The sequence below is a fragment of the Notolepis coatsorum genome (assembly GCF_963971535.1).
Source record: "Notolepis coatsorum genome assembly, contig: SCAFFOLD_308, whole genome shotgun sequence".
NCBI lineage: Eukaryota > Metazoa > Chordata > Actinopteri > Aulopiformes > Paralepididae > Notolepis > Notolepis coatsorum.
Window position 1 is genome coordinate 71,519 of NW_028171124.1, and position 14,796 is coordinate 86,314.

General features: G+C 42.9%; 1 protein-coding gene across 1 annotated transcript in view; it reads left to right on the forward strand.

Moving 5' to 3' along the window:
* Nucleotides 1–6,706, forward strand: part of robo4 (roundabout, axon guidance receptor, homolog 4) — a gene marked incomplete at its 5' end in the record, with an annotated part of 69,749 nt that extends 63,043 nt beyond the window's left edge. Inside the window, 3 exons of the mRNA XM_084339242.1 lie at nucleotides 921–1,184; nucleotides 3,254–3,588; nucleotides 6,370–6,706. Of these exons, the coding sequence (XP_084195368.1) occupies nucleotides 921–1,184; nucleotides 3,254–3,588; nucleotides 6,370–6,566 (796 nt within the window). The 3' untranslated portion in view covers nucleotides 6,567–6,706. The remainder of the gene's footprint in view (nucleotides 1–920; nucleotides 1,185–3,253; nucleotides 3,589–6,369) is intronic.
* Between the last annotated feature and the right edge of the window lie 8,090 nt (nucleotides 6,707–14,796).

A 14,796-nucleotide genomic window follows, 5' to 3' on the forward strand; every position in this document is an offset into this window, starting at 1 on the left:
TCCGGGCGCAGTTTTCTAGTACAGGGAAGCCTAGGGCTTCACTCGATCGCATTGAATCGTTTTCAGGACAATCGATGGATATGTTGTGTTGGATTATGTCGTGGACCAGATGGACATCAGATGGACCAGATGGCGATCAAACAATTGGAATATTCTTTTTGGAATACCCCTGACCACAGGTAAGGGCTATCTGACGTCAATTTCAGCTTGATCCAACAATGTTTTCATACCGATCCAGCTTCATGCATTCATGATGAGACATAATACCTATTATATACATTTGATTTGGAAATAGTAGCGTGTCCAGGGACGAAACGCCAATGCTTTTATTAGAAATTCACGTTGCGCCCTATAGCCGACCTCCCAGGAATTAGCCCGGATCATTCCGAAATTATATTTATATTCACCACAGCATTCCGTCCGAACGTATTCATGAAAAAAAAAATCTTTTTTGCATCTTGGACAGAAGATGGTTACTGTCAAATGACCATAGTATTGTATCCATAGCTATAATATAGAATATAGATAAACAAGGTGACGCACAGTGAAATTATGTAATGGAAACCTGGGCCCTGTTCCTCGTACCTGGCTAACTGAGTATCAAGTCTGGTTCGAATGAACGAGACTGAATCAGCGTTCGAGGAACCAGGGAAAGCCTGGATTCAAACATCGGGTTAATTGAATCTGGCTAATGGGACTTTTGATCGACTTAGTTGAACCAGGTACGGGGGAATAGGGCCCTGGCCTATAGCTAGAGCAAGATGGGGAAAGGCCTCGGCCCTGAATGAGTTAAGAGGCTAAGACACACGGCATCTCTAGTCACAATACTGTTGTTGTTGTTGTTGTTGTTGTTGTTGTTGTTGTTGTTGTTGTTGTTGTTGTTGTTGTTGTTGTTGTTTTACTGTCCTTACTTCCTACAGTCTATCCACCCTCAGCTCCAGCCACTCGACGAGGCTCACGGTAGACGCAGCAGGGTCTCTCCAGTCGGTCTGTCCCACGCTGAGCCACGGTGGGCTCCGCGGGTCCCCGACCACCGGCACTGGCACCGCCTGCCCCTCCTCCTACAGCCACCTGTCCTCCAGCTCCTACGGCGGCAGGTCACTGAACGAGCACCAGGGGGCGACGCTGACCTCGCGGGAAGTCGCCCAGTACCTGGAGCTCAGCCCGAAGATGGGGAGACGCAGGTGAGAGGTCACCGCGGAGACCGGGGGTGAAATAGTATTATTTGGTGCGGAGGTACAGTAGCCAATGAATGGTTGATGGCAAACTGACGGTTTTGTTCCTGGTTTATGTAAATAGTTAGGATGGTTAAATACACAGGATATATTCCTGGTTTATGTAAATAGTTAGGATGGTTAAATACACAGGATGTATTCCTGATATATGTAAATAGTTAGGATGGTTAAATACAGAGGATATATTCCTGGTTTATGTAAATAGTTAGGATGGTTAAATACACAGGATATATTCCTGGTTTATGAAAATAGTTAGGATGGTTAAATACACAGGATATATTCCTGGTTTATGAAAATAGTTAGGATGGTTAAATAAACAGGATATATTCCTGATATATGTAAATATTTAGGATGGTAAAATACACAGGATATATTCCTGATATATGTTAATAGTTAGGATGGTAAAATACACAGGATATATTCCTGATATATGTAAATAGTTAGGATGGTAAAATACACAGGATATATTCCTGATATATGTAAATATTTAGGATGGTTAAATACACAGGATATATTCCTGATATATGTAAATATTTAGGACGGTTAAATACAGAGGGTATATTCCTGGTTTATGTAAATAGTTAGTGTAATGGCAGAATTTCTTTAGACTTTTGTTTTCAGTGCGTGCAGCAAAAAGGTTTCAGACTCGTGTCCAATGGTTAATACAAATCTGTATCCACAACTATGATGTACACGCACGGACTCCAGGATACGTTTGAAGGTTCTTTACTTTCATTTGGGCAGTCACAAAATATACAACGTCATTCTTCTAATCTTCTTCATAGGATATAGACAGGACTAGGATCAATGGACTACGGTCAAAAAGTTATGTGCTTCCGCCTTCCTAACTGCATGGGCACTGTCTCACAACTAACTAGACAATACATGTTCATGGCAATTCTAGACTCTCACACATGCGCAATAACACATCTAAAGTACATTTATGGTTAAATGCAGAGGATATATTCCTGGTATACTGTATGTAAATAGTTAGGATGGTTAAATACACAGGATGTATTCCTGGTATTACATTTAGTCATTTAGCTGACACTTACAGTATATCCAAAGTGACTGACAAGTTCCATACCACAAGTCAGCAGGAAGGGTACATATCTGGCAGCTAAGGGTCAGTAACATTGTTTGTTGTCAAGCTGTGTTGAACTTGAGTGCTACAGTCCTGAGTGCATAGTAGTATAGACATAGTAACATAGCAGGTAGTAGGTAGTAGCATAGTAGGTAGTGGTATAGACATATCAGCATAGTAGGTAGTAATATAGACATAGTAGCATAGTAGGTAGTAGGGCTGACCCCTATTAGTCGATTAGTCGACTGATCTGTCGAAAGGAACCAGTCGACTGGCCAACCTCTTAGTCGAATATAAAAAAAAAAATTATAATTATTATTATTATTTTTTATCATTCTTTCCAAAAGAAAAGAGGCATAGAAGCATGGCTAACGCTAATGACGCGCATACCAGAGGCTAACTGCCTACGAAAACAGGCACAGAGGCACTGAAAGAGGATTTCACCCATCTAATGAACACACTAGACTAGACAAATATCAAGATGTATCCATCAGTGGACCAATTGCATGCTTTTGCAGAGAACAAGAAGCCTTCAGTCGACTCCTTCAGACATTAAGCACCCCCCACAGCCCAAATGGAATGATAAAAAAAAAAAAAATTATACTTTCTTTTTATTTTATTTTATTTTTGTCAACCAATAGTCGACTAACGGCACATTTTGGCCAATCATAGTCGACCATCCAAATCCTTAGTCGGGGACAGCCCTAGTAGGTAGTAATATAGACATAGTAGCATAGTAGGTAGTGGTATAGACATAGTAACATATTAGGTAGTATTATAGACATAGTAGCATAATAGTATAGGCAAGGTAGTAGCAAAGTGCATAATAGTAAAAGACAGTACAAAGGTTAATAATTTTGTTCTCTTCATTTCAGATATTGATATGTATGTGAAATGCACTTTGCAAATAAGAGCTTCCCTCCCGTCTCCTCAGCGCCGTGTCAGCGCAGCCCCCCTCCCTGCCATGCCCCTTCTCCCCCACGCTGGGCTACATCTGCGGCCCCCTCCCCTCCGACCGGCTGGATGACGTGGGCGGGGGGCGCATGACGACCCGACAGACCCGCCTCCGGAGCACGCCCCCCTCCTCGTGCTGCAGCGAATGGGAGGGCTCGCTGTGGAACAGCTGGGGCTCGGTGGTGGAGGACGGCGACGCGGTCAGCGCCCGGACCAGCCTCATCAGCTCCGCCGACGGCTCCTTCGTCCACGACTCCACCTTCTCCCGCCTGCTGGCCGGAGCGGCCGAGTCCATGAGCGGAACCTCCTTCTCAGGTATAGAGCCTCCTTCTACCTGACCCTCTTCTTCTTCTGTCTCCGGCTGTCTCGGAGGCGTGATTTTTATTTTTTCTTCGTAGCCGCAGTTTGCGGAGACGCTCTCTGATTGGCCACTGACGTTTCTGGTCATGTGACATGTGCGCCCAATCGCGTGACGCCGCAGTGTCTTTGCCCATTTCCGCCTCGAACAGCATGCAAACTACCTAACGCCTAGTTTATCACTGGTTAAGCTTATAGGCGACTTTCGAAAGTTGGTTACGGTTAGAGTTTGGATTCAGGGCTGGCGTTCTATCGCCCCCTGCTCTGAGACAAACTCTAACCTTAACCAACTTCGAAAGAGTCGCCCAAGCTTAACCGGTGAAAGAAACAGGCGTCACACGATTGGCCGCACGTGTCACACGACCAGAAACGTCAGTGGCCAATCAGAGAGCGTCTCCGCAAACTGCGGCTACGAAAAAAAAAATCACGTGTCTCGGAGTGATGACCGGAGTGTTGAACGTCCCGTGATGAAGACCGGGAGGACGCGACCCTCTCTGCGCCGCCCCTTTGCCTCAAATAGATCCGCTATCAGCTCTATTTTTTATCTTTCAAAATGTTCAGTTGCTATCGCTATCAGCTCTATCTTTAATCTTTCAAAATCGGCGCTTCACTACACACATGAGTGCATGCTTACCAACTGTTCGCCTGTTTTTACTGCAACACTACTATCACCGACATCTAAGAAGGGAGATCCCCCCTTGAACGGCCCTTCTAAGGTTTCTCTCCTCCACATTGCCTGTGGTGCATTTTTTCCTATTGCTAGGTTTTAGTGAGTTGTTCCTTACCTCCGCGTGGGGTATGTCTGGGAGCGTTGCATTTATTTTGCATTTATTTAAAAAATAATTGGACTTTATGGTGTTCTTGTTTTGTTCTTGACTTATTGTGATGTTTCTTCTTGACTTGTTTAAAGAAGACGTGTCCGGCCCATGGGGACATTAACGTGTGTTGTCGGGCCTTACAAATAAATTTGACTTGACTTGACTTCTCAGGTAGAACCTCCTTCTCAGGCTGGGTGTCTGCACCCATTAACCTGATTCAATTTAGATTCACAAGGTCCAGATTCTATTAGATTCTATATGGATTCGATTAGGCTTGGTTTCAGGGGGCTAGCACCTGGCGTTGTCGTCAAGAGAAGAAGAAAAAAAAGCAAGACTCTTCACACATCCACCAAAAAAAGACATATATCTCTTTCTCTCTCTCTCTCTCTCCACCTTCTACTTTTCTCTCCCTCTCTCTCTCTCTCTCTCTCTCTCTCTCTCTCTCTCTCTCTCTCTCTCAACCTTCTACTTTTCTCTCTCTCTCTCTCTCTCTCTCTCTCTCTCTCTCTCTCTCTCTCTCTCAACCTTCTACTTTTATCTCTCTCTCCACCTTCTACCTCTCTCTCTCCCTCTCTCTCAACCTTCTACTTTTATCTCTCTCTCTAGTCTCCACCTTCTACTTTTATCTCTCTCCCTCTCCACCCCCCCCCCCCCCTCTCTCTCTCTCTCTCTCTCTCTCTCTCTCTCTCTCTCTCTCTCTCTCTCTCTCTCTCTCTCTCTCTCTCTCAGCCAGCATATTGAAGCTGTGGAGACCTGTTGTGTTGAACACCTTTCTCCACTAGAGGGAGCACCAGCATCAGTCCCCAGTCACCATTTACTGCCACTAGAGCCCAGCAGCTTTCTCTCAGCCAGTGGTTCTCTACCTGCTGGGAGGGAGTAACCTGGTCGCAAGATGACTTGGCTGTAAAAAGATAAACAAATACATCATCATGTTTTTAATCTTTGGTTCAGATATTTTAAGTCTAAAGCTCCCATCCAACTATCAATCAAGTGAAATAGCCTGAACAGGGAAACAAATTATGTTGGTGCATGACCATGTTGGGGGTCAGAGTTCACCATTATGTCTCTGCATGACCATGTCGGGGGTCAGAGTTCACCATTATGTCTCTGCTTGACCATGTTGGGGGTCAGAGTTCGCCATTCTGTCTCTGCTTGACCATGTTGGGGGTCAGAGTTCGCCATTTTGTCTCTGCATGAAAATGTTGGGGGGTCATGAAAAGACATGCATCTATTGTTTTGGGGTCACATGTTGAAAGGTTGAGAACCACTAAGCATCATTCAATAATTTCAGAAGAGTACAGTGGCAAGAAATATGGTATATTGTGTATCTTTGAAGAATTATCTTATCTTATCTTACTTACCCTTACCCTCTTCTCTCTTCTCTTATCTTCTCTTCTCTCTCTCTCCTCTTCTCTCTCTCTCCTCTTCTTTCTCTCTCCTCTCTTCTCATATCCTCTCTTCTCCTCTCTTCACTTCTCCTCTCTTCTCTTCTCGTCTCTCATCCTCTCTTTTCTTCTCATCCTCTCTTCTCGTCTCTCATCCTCTTCTCCTCTCTTCACTTCTCCTCTCTTCTCTTCTTGTCTCTCATCCTCTCTTTTCTTCTCATCATCTCTTCTCCTCTCTTCACTTCTCCTCTCTTCTCTTCTCGTCTCTCATCCTCTCTTTTCTTCTCATCCTCTCTTCTCCTCTCTTCACTTCTCTTCTCTTCACTTCTCCTCTCTTCACTTCTCGTCTCTCATCCTCTCTTTTCTTCTCATCCTCTCTTCTCCTCTCTTCACTTCTCCTCTCTTCTCTTCTCGTCTCTCATCCTCTCTTCTCCTCTCTTCACTTCTCCTCTCTTCACTTCTCCTCTCTTCTCCTCTCTTCTCATCTCTCATCCTCTCCTCTCTCCTCTCCTCCCCTCCTCTCCTCTCCTCTATAGACTTCTCTCCTCCAGCCTCTCCGCTCAGCGCCCTGTTCCCAGCGAGCCGCGAGGGAGACGGGGGGGACGACTGCTACGGCGACCTGGAGCCTATGCCCCTCTGGGACTGGAACATGGCCTGGGTGGAGGAGATGGAGTCTCAGTGCCGACTAGGCCAGTACCCCCCCCACCACAAAAACATGACCTTTGACACCTAGAGACACCGCCGGCCACACTAATAACAGTAGAAGAAGAAGAACACGGCGAATGACAAACAAAGCTGAAGTGACCGGGCGGGTATACGTGTTCGAGAGGGATGGAAATATTTTGTTTGTAGTCCAGTGAATTCAGGTTGATTTCACACTACTGGACGTTTGATTTAGTGGAGATCTCTGAAGTCGGGGAGTATAAATAAGTCGCTGGGCTCCAGATGGAATTGGAATCGACTCCTTGACGTCGAGGATTCGTCCTCTGCCTGCAGACACAGGCCGGCACCAGCTGTGTGGAAGTTCAAACCTAGCCTAGTTAGAATGTGAATTCCTTACTATGTAGTATGTACCCTTCCTGCTGACTTGTGGTACGGAACTTGTCAGTCACTTTGGATATACTGTAAGCGTCAGCTAAATTACTAAATGTAATATATCAGGAATACATCCTGTGTATTTAACCATCCTAACTATTTACAGTACATACAGTATACCAGGAATATATCCTCTGTGATTTAATAATATAAAAGCGCTCGCACCGTTTGAGTTATGTTACAACGTAGCTTTAAGCAACAAGTAAGTAGTTACACATGCCCTCGCGTAGGTGTAAATCATACAGTGCTACAGCAATACACTCACTAGGCATGATGCCACACAGCATGCCACACAGCATGCCATGCCCTGCAACCCAGTAATCCAGTAGAGATTAGGTCTGTCTCTGATTAAGGATTTGTATAGTCGACTTTGATTGGCCCAAATTTGCCGATAATCGACTGGCAGTCGACTACGCCCCCCCCCCCCCCCCCCCATCCCCCATTTGGGCTGTGGGGGGTACTTAATGTCTGATTTAACTTAAATCAGACATTAAGCACCCCCCACAGCCCAATCAGACATTAAGCACCCCCCACAGCCCAAATGGAATGATCCATTTAAATTGTTTTGCATTCGACTGAGAGATTGGCAGTCGACAATGGCTCCTTTCAAGTTTCAAGTTTTTTTCCGATCGATTAGTCGACTATTCCCTAGTAGAGATGTAATGTATTGATATGACAATTTAATATCGATCAATCAAGCTCTGGAACTCTGTCTCTGATCTTCGATTGGCCACGAGTCCTACGAATCACTTTATGTTCAAACTAGTTCGATTATGCCCCACGAATCGCTGTGCAAACTAATTTAGTAGCTGATCAAGGGCTCGTTCACACTGGCCTTGTTTAGTCCGGTTTAGTCCGTTTAACCCCCGTGGTGTGGTTCATTTGAGCTGGTGTGCTGGTGAATTCAGGTCCGTACCAAACAACCGCACCCTGGGCCGCCTGTTTGAGACGGTCTCGGATCGCCTCCAAGTGAACCCTGCAGCGGTTCGTTTTGAGGTGTGAAAGCAAAGCAGGAAAAGACCCATATATATGACATTTCCCATGTATTTCCAAATGTGTGATGATAATATTATTTTCAAAAATAGCCAAGAAATGTAAAAAGAAAAAAAAAATACTAAAGAAATACCTTGCATGCATAATTCTGCCGCATAATTAATTACTGACCATGAACATATAGCATTTCATTTTCATCACATTTGTGCAAGCCATGGTCGAGAGCACATTATGTATCCACATATATAATCTCCCAAAGGTTTTTAATTAGGCTTTATAATAACATTTATGCAATCGGGGTTTGTAGGGGGGATGTGTTGCCAGATTAGACTGATAAACCTTTTTATCCTCTTCATACGCTATGCTTAATTATTCCTGCACATCCTGGCAACCCACATCTCTGTGCCTGTGTGCCTCTGACAAAGAACAAAACTACCAAAATGGAATAAATATTCCTGCGAGTTTGATGCCATTTTTGCACAGCATAATGTTGGCAGGTATGGGATTAAAATGTATGTCCAATAAAAAAGCTCACATTCACCAATTCACTCACACATTCACATGCCACTGGCAATGTCCCAATCAATACAAATTTCACTTTTGATTCATCACCATTTTCAAAAGCAATTTGGTGTGAAAGCGTCCTTAGTTACAAACTAACTAGTAGTTGAGGGCGGCTGGGTGGCGCAGCGGACATCGCGCTCGTCACCAACGCAAGAGACACCGGGTTCGACTCCGGCTGTCGGCGTTGCCTCCGGATTGGCCCGGCCGTCATACTAACTCAATTGGCAGTTAGCGGGTGGGAAGTCGAAGGGTGGTAGTCTGGTCGTTGTGAACAGCGACTCCTACAGGTCGGTTGGGGCGCCTGCACAGCAGAGACAGGAAATGGCGGGGGGTAGTGTGAGCCTCCCACACGTTACACCTCGCCAATGAGAGTCCGCGCTGGCAGGTGAAAAGATGTGACTGGCTGCCTCCACATGTATCGGAGGGGACATGTGATGCAAGGCTTCTATCCTCCCTACAACCGGCCAGTGGGGGGGCGTATGCGAGCAACGATCAGGACAGGGGAGGGAGAATTGGCACAAGAGGTAAATTGGGATGGGAGAAAAAATCACAGAAAAAGGGAGGAGAAAAAGTAGATTAAAAAAAAAAACTAACTAGTAGTTACTAAGCATCTAATTTAGGAGAGAACTTCCACACAGCTGCTGCCGCCCAGTGCTGCTGTTATTTACCTCGAACGGGTTTTGCACTTTTCCTCAGGGCAGTCCATCCGATATTTTGCCTCCTTCTAGTAACTTAAAGGAACACGCCAACATTATGGGAAATGTGCTTACCGTCTTCTCCACAGTCAGACAACAAGAAGATGGATATCAATTTCCTCTCAGCATGCTCAGTAGAAAGCTATCCACCAAAAAAAAAACTCTCCTGTAGGTTTTCAAGCTATAGGCTAGTGGTTCATAATCGCTTCCGTTCATTTGTGCTAAGCTAGGCTATCTTGCAGCTGCATAGCTTTCTACTGAACGTACAGAGAGGGAAACTGGTATCTATCTTCTTGTCTGACTCTGGAGAAGACGGTGAGCACATGTCCCATACTGTTGGTGTCTTCCTTTTAAGTCTGAGCTGTTTCCTCCATCCTCTCTGATGTTGGGAAGTGATGACACTTTCTTCGTATTAAAAAGCTGCTTACACAACTGAGTACAGTCATCAGGAAAAATATAGAAATGCTGTAAACTAGTAATCTCCAGAGCAAATATTTAACAAGAGTTATGTTGTTACTGTTAACTAAGGGCTGTGATATTATCTTAAACATACAGTATATTATCGTGTTTAATTTGTACAGACCATTCTACTGATTATTCAACCTTTACAGTGTAAATAAATATGAAACATATGCAATAAATATGTTATTTAAAGAACCATGAACACTTCCCAAACCCCTATACTCATGTAGAACTTTATTGTGTTATTAAAATATGTTTTCTTTTTCTTTACTGTATTTCTATTTTTGAAAGTTTAGACATCATTTGAATAAAGAAAGTATCAGTTAGTTTATGTAGTAAAGGTGTGTTTTGAAGGTGCTGCTGCTTTCATCCTCTTGAATTAATTAAGGATTTAATCTTTGAATAACTTGAATTCTAGTTAAGAATTTGACAACAATGTATTTATGTCACTGCTGAGGGCATAGCTTAGTTGTTACATGTCTGCTGAAATTTGTATAAAAGAAGCAACACATAGATCTAAGTTATATTAAAGAAATATTACATTTAGTTAGGATTTACATTTTTTGTATGCATTTTTGTTTGAATTTTTGTAAGAATGTGTTTATGTCTCTGCTATGTGCCTGCCTAGCGTTGTCCCTATTCCTGCAGGAAATTGTATGAATTGATATAAGTAGATTAAGGTTTTATACTAAGACATTTTATATCTTATAAGAATTTACTATTTTATATCACAATTTTGAATAAAGAAATGTGCATGAATTATAATTCGGTTTTACAGTAAAAATGTTACATGTAATAATTCACAATTTTATATGAATAGGTTCAAGTCAAACTTCACTCACCTGAGCTAAGGAGCTATGATTTACATATTAAAGGTTTTATATGAATAAATGTTTGAAGTATTTGAAGCTGAAATGTCTTCCCACTTTATCTTGTTAATGTAAACATTTCTCAGCAAATATTCCCTGGTCAAATACAAGTAAAAGAAAAAGAAGTTCAAGTTTTGCTTTATTTGTCACATAATAAGGTACATGTAGGCTACATTATAGTGAAATGCTTGGTTCTGTATGACCCTCCTGAGATTGTGCTTCAAACTGTATACAGTAAAAGAGTAAAGACCAAACAATATACAAAATATACAATATACAAAATGAAATGTAGGCTACAAATTGTAAAAAAGCGAAATGTTAAAATGATCCATATCCGCTTCCATTCCATTATGGCTCTGTCTATTGCATCTTTAAAGGAACACGCCAACAGTATGCTAAATGTGCTTACCGTCTTCTCCAGAGTCAGACAGGAAGATAGATCCTCAATTTCCTCTCTGTGCAGTTCAGTAGAAAGCTATCCGGCTCCAAGCTAGCCTAGCTTAGCACAAATTAATGGAAGAGGATATGGACCACTAGCTTTGGGAGAGGTGTTTTTCCCCAACAGCTAGGCTAGTGGAACATGGAAGACAGCTGTGATGGAGGTGGTCACTGGAGGGACAGTGTTTACCATGTAAGTATTTGGGGTGATACTTCTGTACTGCAAAACTTGAGGGGACATTATCATCATAACCAGTTTGTGTTTGAAAGCTGGTTTTATAAATGAAACCATAAACTGTGACTTACTTCAGAGTCCTCCATGTTTACATCCATCTTAATTATTGATTATTTAATTGCGCATCTGGGTCAGTTCAGGAGCAGTGACCAGTTTACACTGGAATCTGATATTGGCCATATTTAAAACAACCAAACAGAAATCTGGATCCGCGCAATACATCTGAATTGAGCACTAAGGCGTGCAGTGTGAACCCATTCCCTCCCTGTGTGTTCAGCAGAAATCTACCCGGCTGCAAGTTAGCCTACCTTAGCACAAATGAATGGAAGCGGATATGGATCAGATAGCCTAGCAGCTAGCTTAAAACAACAGCTGGGATAGCTGGTCCATATCCACTTCCATTAATTTGTGCTAAGCTAGGATAGCACAAATTGCAGCCAGATAGCTTTCCACTGAACACACAGGGAGGAAATGTGCATCTATCTTCACCAATCCATTCTTTTTTGACCAATGCATTGCAATGGAAAACCTTTATTTACCTGTTGTCTAGTGTTAGTCCTTGTATCTAGAGATCAGTCAGTCAACTGGATAATGACAGCATGTTGTCTAGTGTTAGTCCTTGTATCAAAAGCTCAGTCAGTCAACTAGAGAATGACAGCATGTTGTCTAGTGTTAGTCCTTGTATCTAGAGCTCAGTCAGTCAACTAGAGAATGACAGCATGTTGTCTAGTGTTAGTGCTTGTATCTAGAGCTCAGTCAACTAGAGAATGACAGCATGTTGTCTAGTGTTAGTCCTTGTATCTAGAGCTGAGTCAGTCAACTAGAGAATGACAGCATGTTGTCTAGTGTTAGTCCTTGTATCAAGAGCTCAGTCAGTCAACTAGAGAATGACAGCATGTTGTCTAGTGTTAGTCCTTGTATTTAGAGCTCAGTCAGTCAACTAGAGAATGACGGCATGTTGTCTAGTGTTAGTCCTTGTATCCTGAGCTCAGTCAGTCAACTAGAGAATGACGGCATGTTGTCTAGTGTTAGTCCTGGTATCAAGAGCTGAGTCAGTCAACTAGAGAATGACAGCATGTTGTCTAGTGTTAGTCCTTGTATCTAGAGCTCAGTCAGTCAACTAGAGAATGACAGCATGTTGTCTAGTGTTAGTCCTTGTATCTAGAGCTCAGTCAGTCAACTAGAGAATGACAGCATGTTGTCTAGTGTTAGTCCTGGTATCAAGAGCTGAGTCAGTCAACTAGAGAATGCCAGCATGTTGTCTAGTGTTAGTCCTTGTATCTAGAGCTCAGTCAGTCAACTAGAGAATGACAGCATGTTGTCTAGTGTTAGTCCTTGTATCTAGAGCTCAGTCAGTCAACTAGAGAATGACAGAATGTTGTCTAGTGTTAGTCCTTGTATGTATCCAGAGCTCAGTCAGTCAACTAGCGGGAACTATAAAACGGCAGGGGGTGCTGGGGGGTCGCCAGATAATTTTTTTTTTTTTTTTTCGGTCAGGCCACTGAACTTAGAAGCAGGCCAGGCCAGTGTTTCTATTTGCACCAGCGCAATAGTTAGATAACCTAGGTGGGGAACAACCAGGAGATCACTGCAACTCACACAAGTTGGAGAACTATCTCTCTCTCTCTCTCTCTCTTGCTCACACACACACACAAAGGGAGCCGCATGTGATTGGTGGAGGCGGGATCCTTACGAAAAACTGCTAATCATTGACACATGCTAGCCTGTAATAATCCCCCCCAGAACAATGTACTTTGCATTTGATATATTGCAAATATATGCCATCACACACACTGGCATTTAAAGGGTTAGAATTATAAAATTAATATGTGGTGTTATGATCAGGGCTGAAGTTGAATAAAATATTGTATTTATCAATTACAAAAAACTGAAAATCCATAAAAATCTGTGTTGTTGCTAATCATACATATGCTAGCCTGTTTTTTAACAATAAGTTGTGATGCCATCACAAACACTGGCATTTAAAGGGTACAAATAAAAAAAATGCTTGCACCAGAATGCAGGAAATTAAGTCTTTGTAACAAAGAAATTCCTGGTGGGGGACCCCCAGACCCCCTGCTTAAAAAGTGGCCTGACTGGGGCTATATTTCCTGGCCTGAATGATTTCCCCAGTCCGGCCCTGGTTAAAAGCCTCCAATGCTTATTAGTGTGTGTGCGTTTGAACGTTTGCATGTTTCAACCATACATTTCCATTTAAAATATTTTTTTTTACCTCCTATAATAGTGGGGGTCGCGGCTCTCTGACACCTTTTTTTTTGGGTCGCGGCCTGAAAAGTTTGGGAACCCCTGGTCTAGCCTGTACCCCCCAGACATGTTGCTGGCCCCGTCAAAACAGTATCCTATCAGCCTCTCCATGGGCAGGTCGAGGCGTAAAAGTATTTTATACACAAAAACAGCGTCTCGGCTGTTGTGTCTGGGCCGGGCATTGTAAAAACCCCAAAAGAAGTTCTGAGCTTCCAAGTTGTCATCGGCTAACTGTATATTACACGAGAATTGTTCTTTTCCAGTGAGTGACATCAGTGGTTCCGTCAGCGCTCAAGCCAAAGATTGGGCTTTTGGATGCTTTGCCTCTAATTTGTCGCTGAATATCATGGGCAAGCAGCTGTAAGATTTCGTTTTGGATGTTGTTGGACATCCAGTTGTCTCTCTTTTGGAGCCAATTCTTCAACTCGGGATCAGACTCGGTGCGCACTCTTTCCATCATGAGCTGCCATAACACCCCATCCCTATTTGCATCACCCCTCAGTGGAAGCCCCTGGCGCCCGAGGGGGGGTATAGGGGAACAGACTCAGTTAACTCTTCAATACCTGATGCTGAGGCTGAACCTGTCGTCTCTGTCTCTCTCTGACGTTTATCAGATTTAGTGGGACTGTCACTGGGACCGGCGGGACGTTTAGAAAATAAATCTGATATTTTTCTTTTCTGCGAGTGAGACATTCTGTGCTAGCAAAGTCTGACTACTAGCTCAAATCGACTGACTGCGCAAGCACTGTATCACAGTTGCTCAGTGGTTCGTGGTGCGTGGGAAGGGCGGGAGACAGGAGGTAAATACAATTAGTTGTTTCACCTGTCATTCAATCAGTCTGTGACAGTCTGTCATCACTCGGAAATCTACTCGGTTTTACACGTATGATTGTGTACATACAGTAGTGTAATGAATGAATGAAAACTTTATTTAACAGATTGGAGAATGGCTACAATACAGTACGGCTCAATACACACAATATTAAAATGGTGACATGCTTTGAGCAGGATAAACTTATAATATACAGTGTTACAGTTATACAGTTACAGTATATACAAATATATAAATACTGCCATAAAAAAAATAAAAAAAAATTATATATATATATTTTTTTTTTTTTTTTTTTTTTTTTTGCAATAATTGAGAGGGGGTGCTGCAGCACCCCCCCGCACCCCCCCTTCCCGCGTCCCTCTAGACTAGAGAATGACAGCATGTTGTTTAGTGTTAGTCCTTGTATCCAGAGTTCAGAGACATGATTTTCACCTCACTTGTATTTTCTGCAGAACACCACAGGAGGGCGATAGAGTATTTGTAACGGGTTTACTGATTCATTTACTAGTAGTTTA